The sequence below is a fragment of the Acomys russatus genome, chromosome 2 (genome assembly GCF_903995435.1).
Source record: "Acomys russatus chromosome 2, mAcoRus1.1, whole genome shotgun sequence".
Lineage (NCBI taxonomy): Eukaryota > Metazoa > Chordata > Mammalia > Rodentia > Muridae > Acomys > Acomys russatus.
The window spans coordinates 71,860,032-71,873,228 of NC_067138.1; the positions used below are offsets into that span (position 1 = coordinate 71,860,032).

Here is a 13,197-nt window from a genome sequence, read left to right on the forward strand (position 1 = left end):
AGCGCCATCCCATGTGCTGGGATCCTGGACTGGCTCAAGTCGAAACAAGGAGAAAACAAACTGGGTGTCAGAATTCATGTCTCTCTGCTCACTTGTTGTGGATGTGCTGTGATCTTCTGCTTTAGCTGCTGTTGTTCTCCGTACTACAGTATCTCCATCCACAGTGGAGGACCATAATCCCATTCTGTGAGCCAAAATAATCCTCCCTTTTCCTTAAGTTGTTTCTATTGGGTATTTTGTCACCGCTATGCAATAGTAGCTACTATTGTGTCTCTCCTTGCACTGGTGCCTCTGGAGACCTCTTTGCGCAGCTGGGCAGCCTTGGATCTGCAGACATACTCTGCTCTTACGTCTGATCATCTCAGGTCATGTGCATCTTCCTGAGACCTGTTCATCACTGTAGCAATACCCGAAAGTGCCACTTCAAAGGTAAAATGATGTCATTACAATCATTGCTTTAGAGGTTTCCATTTGTATTGCTTCTTTTTTTTTTTTTTCATTGCTGCAACAACATGCCTGACAAAAAACAATTTCAGAAAAGAAAGGTATATATTCTTGCTTCGTTTCAGGGGACACAGGTCTTCATGGCAGGGAAGGCTTGGCAGCAAGAGAAGAAGGCCATCTGGTTACATTGTGTCTGTGGTCACTCATTAGAGAGCTAACAAGAAGGGGGATGGGCTATGAAACCACAAGGCCTGCCCTCCCGTGAACTGCTTCCTCCAGTGAGATTTTAGTTCTTATGGTTCCCAACTTCTCTATCAGTGCCACCTACTGGGGACCAATTGTTCAAACTCACAAGCCTAGAGAGAACATTACATATTCAAACAGCACCCATGATCAGCTGGATCCATTGCTTCTAGGTCTGTGGTGATGAGTAACATCATGATGGAGCTCCAAAGAAGAGTGGAGTAGGAAGGGGCCAGGGCTAAGATATATCCAGTGGCTGAATTTCCCCAGCCACACCTCTCTGTCCACTGTTGTACTATCTCCTAATAGTCTGTTCAAAGTCTGAATACATCAGTGGATCAAATTATTGATTAGTTGGGGCCCTTAGCATCTAATCTTCTGTAAAATGTCCTCAAAGACATTACTGCCTTATGCCTTATTAATTTTCTAGCTTTTGCCAACCCAGTCATGTGCATCAGTGCTGAGTATAGATAGCATCAGAGGAGTTTCCCCCTTCCCCTTAAGGTCTTCCAAAGAACTGCTTGGGAAGGGACAAAGGCACAAAGGGCAGTGTCTACCTCTAATGGTGATAGTGTCTACCTTACATATATGAGAAGTTGCTGGGCCTCAGCTTCAACTCAGCAAATTGGACTGGGTATTTGTGGCCCTTCCAGTGGAATGCTCAGCTGTGGATAGTGGCCACTGACATTCCTCAGGTGACCTTGTTACTACACACTACTGGGAAGCAAATCTTAAAGGCCCTTTCTTGCTCAGTAATAAAAGTCCCTCTGTGAGTAGCTAACTGACAATCAGGCAGTCAAAGAAGTGCTTTCCTCAGAGCTTTCATGGTGAACTATAAGGTCTTTATCCACTGGAAAGTCTTCTAGGTATAGATAGGAATTTGGATGCTGGGAGTTTGTTCAATGACCAATGGTTACCAGAGAATGAAAGGGGAGTTATGACTGAGAATGTATAGAAAAACATGGTTTAACAATGGCACTAAACACCTAGGCAGTGCCAAGAGTGAGCCAGTTGTCAGGGTCCTTGAGAAGTCTAAGCAAGTGACTCTTTCCAAAGGTGCCTGCCAGTGGAGCAGAACCATGGGGCCAACAAAGCTCCCCATGTCTGTGTCTGCAGGGAAGCAACTTTCTAGGTCTTAAAGGATAAACCTGAAGGTCAGCTTTCTGAAGCTCAGCGAGGAACAGGGTTGTGTAGACAGTGAAATGGCCACTGCCACGCCTTAGAGAATATGTTATCCTACAGAGATGGAGTTGAAAGATAGATCCCCTGACTTACCCTGACCCTCTGTCTCCCTTCAGTGTAATGCCAGAACCTCCCGTTAATCATAAGTATGGCATATAGCTTTAAGAGACTTTTTCAGATGGAGGCCTTTGCTTGAAAAAGCCACAGGATTAGAGACCGAAGGTCGGTAGTGTAGACTTTTGCACAATGTAGCCTCAGGCTCCTCTGTTACCCAGCCTCCCTGTCCTAATGCTATGACCATTTAATATAATTTCTCATGTTGTGACCCCCCCCATCATAAAATTATTTCATAGCATAATTTTGCTACTGTTATGAATAATATAAATATCTGATGCCTAGGATACTTCATATACAATCTCCAAAGGGATCGGGATCCACAGGTTGAGAACCACTGGTTTAAGGGCATCCAAACTCTCCTCAAGGCTGTAATTAAGGACTTTTGTCTGATGGGGCCCCGTTTACTAATGAGGACTTGATTCTTGCAAGAGTTCTAGAAGGCATCTTAGCACTTCCAAGACAGCGGCCAGTGGAGAGTTAAGCCTTCCACTTAAGGCCTTGTTGTTGCAGGGAGCCATTTATTTGGGTTTGTGCAGATATGAGGAGGGCGTTGCTATGGCTGTGTTGCAGGTTAAGGGTCTTATGATCTGGAACAGCAAATTGTGTATGTAATGTGACAGCATTTATTAAAGCAAGATAAACTCAGAGGCAGAGCTCTGGCTAGAGCCATGAATTCCTCTCATCCTGGCTTCTGACCCCCCCCCCCCCCCCCCGCTACATTCCATTCCAATGAGGCCTCTGTGGTCCAATCACTTTCATTAAATAAGTCAATTTGCTGAGAATCTCTAAGCCTAGGAGTCAGGGGTTGCCCCGTGCCTGGTCTGAAGGGAAATTGCTGCCGCCCAAGGGTCTGACTCACTGCATTGCTGAACAGGCACAGACCTGCTGTGCTGGGTGGGGAGTGTGTGGTACTATTAAGTGTCTGGGCTGAGCTGGAGCTCTCTTCCTCCCAGGTCCTTTGATGTAGAGGGAAAAGGAGACACCTCTGGCATACTTTCTAGATTTAAGAATTTAAGAGTGCCTGACATCCCAGACATTGACGTTCCCCAGCTCTTTTAATGTGCAACGACAATTCTGACACTGTAGAATGCCAAGGACCAAAAAAGAGATTTTCATCAGGGGCCTTGAGAGGGAGCAGACACATTGGGGTCAAAGGCACCAGTTTTTTAAACAATATTTTATTAATTTATTCATATTACATCTCAATTGTTAGCCCATCCCTTGTATCCTCCCATTCCTCCCTCCCTCCCATTTCCCCTATGACTGTGACTGAGGGAGACCTCCTCCCCCTGTATATACTCATAGGGTATCAAGTCTCTTCTTGGTAGCCTACTATTCTTCCTCTGAGTGCCACCAGGCCTCCCCCATCAAGGGGACATGGTCAAAAATAGGGCACCAGAGTTCGTGTGAAAGTCAGTCCGCACTCTCCACTCAACGGTGGAGAATGTCCTGTCCATCGCTAGATCTGGGTAGGGGTTCGAAATTTATTGCACATATTGTCCTTGGCTGGTGCCATAGTTTGAGCAGGACCCCTGGGCCCAGATCCGCCCATCATAATGTTCTTCTTTTAGATTTCTAGGACCCTCTGAATCCTTCTATTTCCCCGTTCTCCCATGCTTTTCTTTACTGGTGGGGATGCAAACTGGTACAACCACTTTGGAAATCTATCTGGTGCTTTCTCAGAAAACTAGGTATAGGGCTTCCTCAAGACCCACCTATTCCACTCCTTGGAATATACCCAGAAAATACTCCACCACACAACAGGGACATATGCTCAACCATGTTCATAGCGGCCTTATTCATAATAGCCAGAACATGGAAACAGCCTAAGTGTCCCTCAGTAGAAGAATGGACTAAGAAACTGTGGGTACATTTACACTATGGAATACTACTCAGCTATTAAAAACAAGGATTTCCCGAAATTTGTGGACAAATGGATTGAACTAGAAATGATCATAATGAGTGAGTTAACCCAGAAGCAGAAAGAGTCAAATGGTATATACTCACTTACATCTGGACACTAGCCCAAGGGGCATGTCCCATGAAAGTCTTCACTTACCAGAAAGTGGGTCAGAGGGGAGGACATCCTATTGCTACTTTATGTGAAAGGCACCAGTTTAAATAGAGTTTTATTTACTCATTGGGCAAGTAGCCATATCCGAGCCTGTGAGTCGCTCCATAGAAACTGATAGTTCACCCTTACTGCCTTCGCGCATGTCAAGCACTGTGCTGGAGTCCTCTATTGACTGCACAGTTCATGGAAAAATGACAAACAAGAAGTGAAGGCATCCCTTACAGAATAGGGAACTAAGGCTCAGGGAAGCTGGGGGATTTGGGAATGGCAGTGTTTGGGAAGTCTGCCTATATTGTCAATCCTTTTCTCATCATAGAACTTCTAGGCTACACCAGAAAGTGGACACCAGAGCATCTTTACAACATAAATCAGAAAAAAGTGCAATCATTAAAATAAGAAGCATGAAGCTAGATCTTAAGGTGTATGTTCTTTCAACCTTGTCAAACTTCTGCTTTACTTTCTGTGTCTTCTCTCTCTTTCCTCTTCCCTGGGCTTGAGCACTGTGCCCCACTCCCCGCCCCCCTTCCAAACACTCCTTGCTTTGTTCTGATACACTGCTTTTGGTGAAATTCAGACTTGAGAGTGAAAATCAAAATAACAGACAAACTGAAAAGTACTGTGCTTTTATTAAAAAAAAATACAATCAGGTACTGTTCAGATGCACTTAGGAAGGGAACATCTCTTAAAAAGTCCTCAGTTTTCACCACCACCACCACCATTATTATATTAATAATATTAATGTCCTTGAAATTTAAACTGTGTCATTTTTCTGGCTTCAGTTGTATGAAATGTACAAAAGGACAGGGCAGGGGGGCAAGGGGTAACTTCCAATGACACGTTTTATCTTTGCTACCTCAAACAATAACGAATGAATTATACAGCTTTGTGTAAAATATGGCTGGTTCTAAAATGACTATGTCCACTTATAGCCAGCCTACCCCTTTCCCATTCCCAGAGCCACCCAAGAAAAGTAAAAATCACTGTGTTGCTGTCAGTAGGAGATTTTGCTCTATCAAACAAGAAAGCAGAAACTGCTTGCAGACTGTTGTCTTTGGTGCAAAGGAAGTAACTGCAGAGGGGCCTGTGCCAGTGCCTCAGTGATCCATGGTCTGCTTGGATGCCCACCACATGCCCAGGGATGGCTTCACCGTTGGACTGGTTGTGTTGATGCTTTGGTAAAAAATCTGTTCTTTTCTCTGGGCCCCATTCCTCTCTCACCAAATTGCCCCTGGAAGTTAAGCCCGTTTACGCCTGCCTTCAAGATTTCGAAAGTTGCTGGGTCTCAGTTTCATCTCAGCAAACTGGATTGAGTACTCGTGGCCCTTCCAATGGAACCAGTTAACGCCCTGCAAAAACAGAAACAGAAACAAAAAACAAAAACAAAAACCAGAGCCCTCTGGGTTAGTTTCCATTTGGAATCAGGTTTGCGGATCATCACCATTTAGTTATCAAAACAAAAAGGGCTTTGTTTTTTTAACTTAGAACCACTTGGCATCTCACAGACAGCTGCCCCTTGACTCTATGTTTGCTGGCCAGTGTTTGAAAACTTTCAAAAGATCCAACTGAATCTAAGCTGTTTACCCATCATTAGGAGTCATCCAGGTTTGCTGAGCCTTGGGCAGCCATCTTGAAATAAAATGGTGGCTGACGTTAACTTGTATTTCTAAGGAAAAGGTGTAAGAATTCAGGTCATGATGAGGTTATAGACTTGAGTAGCTAGGTGCAGTGTGTGTGTGTGTGTGTGTGTGTGTGTGTGTGTGTGTGTGTGTGTGTGTGTGTGTATGTGTAGTTATAATTCTTAGGATTACCATGGGGAAGTTTTACTAAGTTTTTGGCATAGAACAACAAAAAGGAATATAGGTAAAACACAGGCTTTGCAGCCTGACATGCAGGGTTAGGAGTACATATCAGCACTCCTGTGTGAGGGCTAAGTAGATGCCTCGACATGTAGATAGAGGAGTTTGTGTCTTAAGTATGGAGACCTGAGTTGTATCATGAGAAGTCATGTAAAGGTGGGAGGAGACAGCAGCCTTCACAAGGCTATCTACACATACATCATGTACCACCCTACGTCATGTATACACACATACAGAGACACACAGACACACACACGAACACACACTTGAGTGAGAAGTAAAGGGTCTTGAACAAGTGATGAAGTCTTGGGGGCTTTGGTTTCACTATGTGTAATGTGTCTTTTCTTGAGCTCAAAAGTCTGGGATGGTGGGAGTTGTACTAGAGTTGTACGGGGTTCAGGGAAAAAGCAGCGGGATTGGGGGCGCTAGGCATACAGAAGCTTAGGCATGCTTCCAAAACCATCCTGGGACCTCAGGAGGGCTAATCTGTCACAGAGGGGATTTGAAGCTCCTGCCTTCATCCCAGGTCCTTCTTGGCACTATGAAGATGCTTGCAGAACTGAGCTCAGCCAGTGTCTGTATCACCTCTGCTTCCCATGGATAGCATTCACTATCATCAGCTTTTCCGAGTTCTAAGAGTAACTTTATCTATGGGGAAAATTCTAAATGTATGACCGATTTGGACAGGGATTCCCCCTGGCTCTTTAAGAGTTAATATGTGCTGTTTTTTTTTTTTTTTTTTTTTTTTCTCTTAGCTGATCTGCCATGTCCATGAGAGTTTTCACCATGTTGGAAGATGATACATTTTCTGATGGAAGTGCCCTCTTCTCTCGCTCACATATTACTTCCCCGGCCTTGTCACACTATTCACCTGACTGTGGTTATTGTCGCCATATCTGCCCATCAGGTTGACACGATGACAGTTCTTGTACCAGAAAGCTCCTTTGTAGGACAGAGCACAGTTGGTGATGGCTGAGTCTGTGTCCTTGTCATAGGTGGAGAAGGATCTGCCATTGTGGTAGTTCATGGAGTCACCTGATTGAGAGTAAAAGAGAGAAAGAGAAGAGAATAAAGAACCCCCAACAACCACCATTGAAGTGTTTCTCATGGCTGTGAAGAGCAGAACTAAAGGAGACAATGGAAAGATCCTTAGGAATGCTGGCACTACCACTCAGGCCAAACGAGAGAGAGAGAGAGAGAGAGAGAGAGAGAGAGAGAGAGAGAGAGAGAGAGAGAGAGAGAGAGAGAGAGAGAGAGAGAGAGAGAGAGAGAGAGAGAGATATCAAAGTGTGGGACATGAATGTGAATGTCATTCCCACGACTTATCTCTGACAGTAACACTTTTATATGGTAAGAAAGGAGGCTGCAGTTGATTCTGGAAGGTTCCATTCAAGTCCCATCTCTTTGACTTTCTAACTGTGACCTGGCACATGCTGAGGCTCCTCTGAACCTTAGCTTTCTCATCTATAAAATGAAGCCACCCCTTTGATTCTGTCTGACTCACAATGCTGGTCTAATGCTGGATATGACAAATTTTTTTTCTCGACAGGGAGAGTGGCATGCAAACATCCAGGGCTGTTGTTTATCATTTGTCTACATTTCCTCCGCATAAAAGACCTATGAGGATAAGATGATAAATTTGCATTTAATAATGATGTGTGAGTTAGGCATGGTGGTGAACATCTGTAAACCCAGCATGGGGTGGGGTGGGCTCAGGAAGGAAGTGCACGTGTTTGAGGCCAACATGAGCTACATAGTGAGATTCTGTGCCAATAAAACCCTCCAAACCAAATGAAAATAGCAACAGTGGGCATGTTCCTCATATACAAAGGTATCTGGCTACAGTCATAATTAAGATCTTCAGTCACTAAATATTGTCAGATAGCCTGGGTATCATCACATAGTCATTATAAAAGAGTATTTACCAGGCTGGTGTTGTCTGATTTTTACACAAGAACCTCATTTTCATACAGTGCTACTTGGGAATATTTTCTGGGTCCTTCCTACTCCCAAGCCATAGAGCTGTGTGCAAGCATTCTAACACAGCCAGGTGTTTGATGTTGAGATCTTGGAGCAAGCAGTCAAAGGACCTCAGGATCATTTAACTAATGATGCTACCCATGCCAAACAGAGAGCAGGTAGGTATTGATGATGCTTCCCCATCAATACCATCAAAGCATGCAGGAATCTACAAGCTGAAAAGGATACCCTGAGTGAAGGGAAAGACCACAGTGTTCTTTATCAGAAATGTAAAGTGAACACAAGCCACATTCTTGTTGGTTAGTGGATTTTCTTGTCATGTAATAAGATCCTTCCTTCTTGAAGTGATCTCAACTAAAGAGGTATTTATTGTCAGATGATAATTTTTGAGACATATAACCACTGAAATAATTTCCACCCTTGGCTATCTCTCTCCCATCATACCAAATTGCGTCTCAAAGCAGCTTTGTGCCCATTTTCTATTGTGCCTGGCCTTGGCACCTGCTAGAAGTGGAGATGCTTACCTTTCAGGAGGAACTCTCAGAGGGGTCACAAATCTTTCTCCTGTTTTCATAAGCACACCATAAGGCCACCCAAAGAGGCCATGGCTTACATGGATGGTCTGCATTCTTGACCTGGTCTCTCCTTGTTACTACTGCTCTCCAGGCATACACACACATGCACACACACACACACACACACACACACACATACACACACACACACACCACCACCACCACCACCACCACCACCACCCATGCTATATCTGTGAGCTGTTGCATCTGGGAAAATACCTGAGTTTTCATGAGCCATTTTTCTTATCTTTGTATTATTTTCCTAAGACATGAGGATCCAGTGTGGGCAGCCCTACAAAGGACCGTGCCACCTCATAGTCATGCTAAGAATGGCTTCCTTATTCATTGCTTCTCTAATGTCAAGCCAGAAAGCTGCACAGAGGCCACTTCAAGACAAAGACATTTTCAAAACTGGAATTATGATGTAGGTGAGGGACAAAAGGTCGCTTGACAGCCAGTCAATAGAGGAACCATGCCAGGAATGTCAGCATCACCTGAGAACTTAGAGTAAACACAACATCTCAACCTCACACCCTGACATCCCACTGTATCAGAATTCATACACTAGAAGATCCTCAGAGATACCACATGCCCATCATGGAGAAGCACCGAGGAGACTCTGGTAAAGGCAGAGGTTTTGAAAGACCATTTTCCTACCAGTCTACAACTATTAACTAAAAAAGACCCAGAAACACATTTAAAAAAAAATTAGAGTCATTATAACTTAAGCAGAGTTGACATGGTTCCTGACCTACTCTACATCTCAGAGACCAGATGTTCACTCCGACTCTTCTAACGGTAGCTCTTCTGGCTCAGACTACAGAAGGCATTCAAATATTTGTTGATTCAAGTAAGTGGAAGGATCAGAAGGGAAGAAGCACAGAAGAGTGAATTAAGGAATCCACTGGAAGTCTCCTGTGACTTCAGAGACTCGCAGTGTAGCTACCTCATACCTGCTGTTCCACTGTATCCTTCTACCTTCAGCTTGTAGCGACTTTTGGCATCTCCCACACTGAACCTGTCATACACAGCATAGGCTGACTCCCCATGATCTTGTAGGTCCACCCGGAGCTCATACTGTCCTTGGGCTGTGATTTTGCTCAGGTTATCCAGTCCTGTGGATGACAGGCAAGAGCTGGTAAGGAAGCACAGATGACTGAGGCAACAGGGAAACACTCAACAATGGGACATGTCACACAGACATGGATTTGAAACCTTGTCTCTTTGCTGGCATGATGCCAGGCAAAACAATTCTTGTGTCTCTGAGCCTCAGAAGAAAGTAGTTCAACACCTCTGCTTATCAACTTCCTATTGTATTATGGAGATCAAAGATGATAAGTCTGAGCACATGACCTTTACACTCTAAAATTCCTAACCAATGTGAAGCAATGGAAAAAGCTGGGATGGGAAATCTCAGGCTCAGACAATAGAGCAGAAATTAATGCTCTGTCTATATAGCTTGCTGGAAAGTGTCCGAGATGATGGCAGTGTAATAATGACTTGGGAAATTTTGAATTACAGTGTTTTTGTCCATTGGCTAGACTACCATAGATAAATCATTCCCTCTCCTTGAGGGTCTGTTTCCTCATGAGCAAGGTAGGAATTCTGTTCTTTGTAGGGATGTTCTGGGTGAGAGATTATGACCACGAAAGCCATCTCAGTGTCTGGAGCTCAAGAGGGAAGCAGTCCATGACAGCAGTGATGTTGGTTCCATAACTGACTTAATGCAAGGCTGATTCGCAGGCCTGGCTTGATAACACTTTCATTTGTATGACCTGGAGCATTCAGTTATCTCAACATTCTGTGTCTCCCACCAAACTCCTTTCCTCTGCCCATTGCTCACTACAGTAGGGCAAGGGAGCAGGAAGACAAAAATAGGTATATCTGTCATAGACTTTCAGAGATAAATTACCAAGCCAGAATTCTTCTCTGCGGTCCCCAAAGCCAGCGGCATAGGCCTTCCAGTTTCGGTAGAAGTCCTCATGTCCATTTTTGCGTCTCAGGAAAACCTACAACAATGTGGGTACACTTAAGTGATAGAAGGGAAGAGAAGATGTCTTTCTGGAAGGAGGATCATCAGACTGAGGGAAGAACCTTATCCTCAGCTTTGTTCATTGCTTATTTACCTTGTGACTTTGAACACATCTTGGCACCTATTCTCTCCCATCCCAGTCTAGGTATTCTGAAAACTAGGGACTGAAAATGCTACTCAGTGCTGGTGACAATGATGCATCAAATCAAAGTTGACAGTGGAGGAGAGGTTTGAGGGGAGGAATAACCCGCACAGTTTATTGATAAAAGAATATATCCTATACAACCAATATGGCTGTGGAATTGAAATAAATCCTGAAATTCTTGACACATGCCAGGTAAAGAGTAACTACTCAGCCAGTGCTAGTTAATATAACTAGAAGGTTTGATTGTCACTGTCACTCATATCAAAGTTTTTGAAAAGGGACAGAAGAGATAAATTGTAAAACAATTATTTCCTATTCTCTCTTAGAGCTCAAATAGCCCAGAATGGCTTCAAACTGATATTTCAGGATGACCTTGAAATTCTCATCCTTCTGCCTCTATCTCCTGAATGAAACTAGACATTTACCAATCTGCTTGGTTTTTTGCAGTGCTGGGGATTTGAACTGTACATTCCAGGCAAGTGATCTACTAAGTAGACTACATTTCTAGCTCCCACTTTCTATTTAAATAGACAGTTATGAAGGGCTTCCCTATGACAAGGACTACCTTGCAAAGTCTTATACACGTGTATGTTAGAGTGAACAGAGAGGAGAGGACAGTCTCCATTTCCTCCCACCCAAGGCCCTGTCAAGGAGCTCTGGAATCCACTGTGGCACTTACGATCCATCCACCTCCATCAGAGGTCATATCACAGTAGACTTCCAGTGCTTGGGTCTTATCACCATTTACATAGATGGTGTAGAGACCGGAGGTGGTGTCACCGTTCAACATTGCTTGAGAGCAGTCCCTGGGGAATGGGTAAAGGAGTCCAACTGCAGGATGAAGAGAGAAAGAGTGTCTCTAGGAGCTGTGAGAGAGGGGTGGTTTCTTCCAGAACAGACTGCAGCTCATCTGTGCAGTGGCTTGGTTCCTACAGGCACACAACCCTGCCTCTCTAAGTCTGTACTCCCTAATGCTGAAGGAGAGGGAGCTTATATTAACCTCAATGGCATAAGAGCCACACACTGAGCTAGCAATTCACATACAATACCTCAGCTTCTCATATGAGGTACTTGTGAAGGAGGAACAGGTTTTGACCACATTGTAAAGAAACAAAGGCTCACTGAGTGACTTCTAAGCAGTACCTAGTAGGTGATGGAGGTGGAGAATGGATCGAGATGACCTCCCAGTAGTATTCCTTCCCTTTCACCAGGAAGTCTGTAACCTCCTGCACACATCCACATTCCAAGCTTCCAAGAACTAGTAGGGAGTTGATACTTTTTAGGGATTTTTTTTGCTCGAAAAAATGTAAACTAGAAGTTGAGGGGGAAGTGGAAGGTTGATTCACTACCATAGGGTCAGAACTTAAAGCTTTGTCCTTTCCTGAACCCCTTACTTGTGGTGAAGATGGTTTGGATCAGCTTGCTCCTCAAGGGTCCACTCAGTGCCTGGATCCTCGCTGTGTAGTGGGTGGATGGGCTCAGGTTTGCCAGGCTGTAGGAGGTGATGTCCGGCCCCACAATCACTTCCTGTGGGCAGGAGAAAGAATCAGTTTGGTCCCAGATAATCCCACAATAGAGATGCTCCCTTTCACTGGCTCGCACAGTCATTTATTCACTCAACAAAAAAGCCCCCAGTACCTACAGCATGCCATATTCTGTGTGTATATCTGGAGTGTCTGAGATGCTTATGGATTTCTTTATGGATGCTGCATAAGGAAAGGCTCTGGGACCAGAAAGGCAGAGGAAGTCCAAATGACACAGAAGCAATGCTTTGCTTCCACTGTACTTAATTTCAGGTGGCAACAGGGTTATGGCAAAGGGCAAAGAGGGATTACAAAACACCTTTAATGGGATGCTTTGCAGTTTGGAACTTATCCCAACAAGAAACTGGGAGGTCTGAGAGGTTTTTAAATAGGCTTAAGCTGTTGAGGCTTAAGAAGCTTAAGATGGTGGTAAGGTGAATTGCACAAGAGGCAAGAACCATTGAGACCATTGAAGTCAGCAGTTGCTAAAGAGGGCTTTCTCAAAGCACTGAAAACAGTCTGAGAGCCTGGGCCTCAGCCTAGATGAACTGATTCCTCACAGGGTAGTGGAGCAGACATATATCTAGGAAGCTAGGAGTCTGGCTGAGGAGCTCTTTGGTTAGAAAGTGATGGTAATAGCTCAGTGGACAGGGTGAGATGAAGGCTTGAGCTTACCCAGGAGGGTGTTTCTGGGTTGCTGTCTAGGTTGGTGATTGGGCTGAGTTTATAGAAGACCCACTTTTTCTCTGATCCTCACTAGGTTGCAGTCCTTATTAGCAGATGACCTTGGTGGGTGAGACTGGAATCCCACCTCCATGCTACAGCCCAAACACAGCTCTGCTGTCTATAACCCATGGGCAGAGTTGATTGGTAGGTTCTCTCATTTCCCAGGGACTGGAGTCGGGGGTGAGTCATGTGTGTTTTTATAGTCTGAGAATTGAGTTTCAGCGAGCTGAGATAGTTGCTCCCAATATATAATGTGTTGATGGTAGAGGTAGGTGTCACATCATCTTAGTCTCCTCGCAC

At 44.4% G+C, this 13,197-nt stretch overlaps 1 protein-coding gene across 3 annotated transcripts in view; it reads right to left on the reverse strand.

Annotated features, from left to right (window-relative positions):
* Positions 1-4,661: 4,661 nt before the first annotated feature.
* Tnc (tenascin C) overlaps positions 4,662-13,197 on the reverse strand; it is a 62,253-nt gene continuing 53,717 nt past the window's right edge. For 2 of the 3 annotated variants that reach the window (XM_051163164.1, XM_051163157.1), the window contains 6 exons: positions 12,043-12,175; positions 11,328-11,479; positions 10,384-10,480; positions 9,425-9,586; positions 6,788-6,951; positions 4,662-5,406 (listed from right to left, as the gene is read on the reverse strand). In XM_051163164.1, coding sequence (XP_051019121.1) covers positions 5,296-5,406; positions 6,788-6,951; positions 9,425-9,586; positions 10,384-10,480; positions 11,328-11,479; positions 12,043-12,175 — 819 coding nt within the window. In that variant the 3' untranslated portion in view covers positions 4,662-5,295. The remainder of the gene's footprint in view (positions 5,407-6,787; positions 6,952-9,424; positions 9,587-10,383; positions 10,481-11,327; positions 11,480-12,042; positions 12,176-13,197) is intronic. The other variant, XM_051163169.1, reaches the window with a different exon arrangement.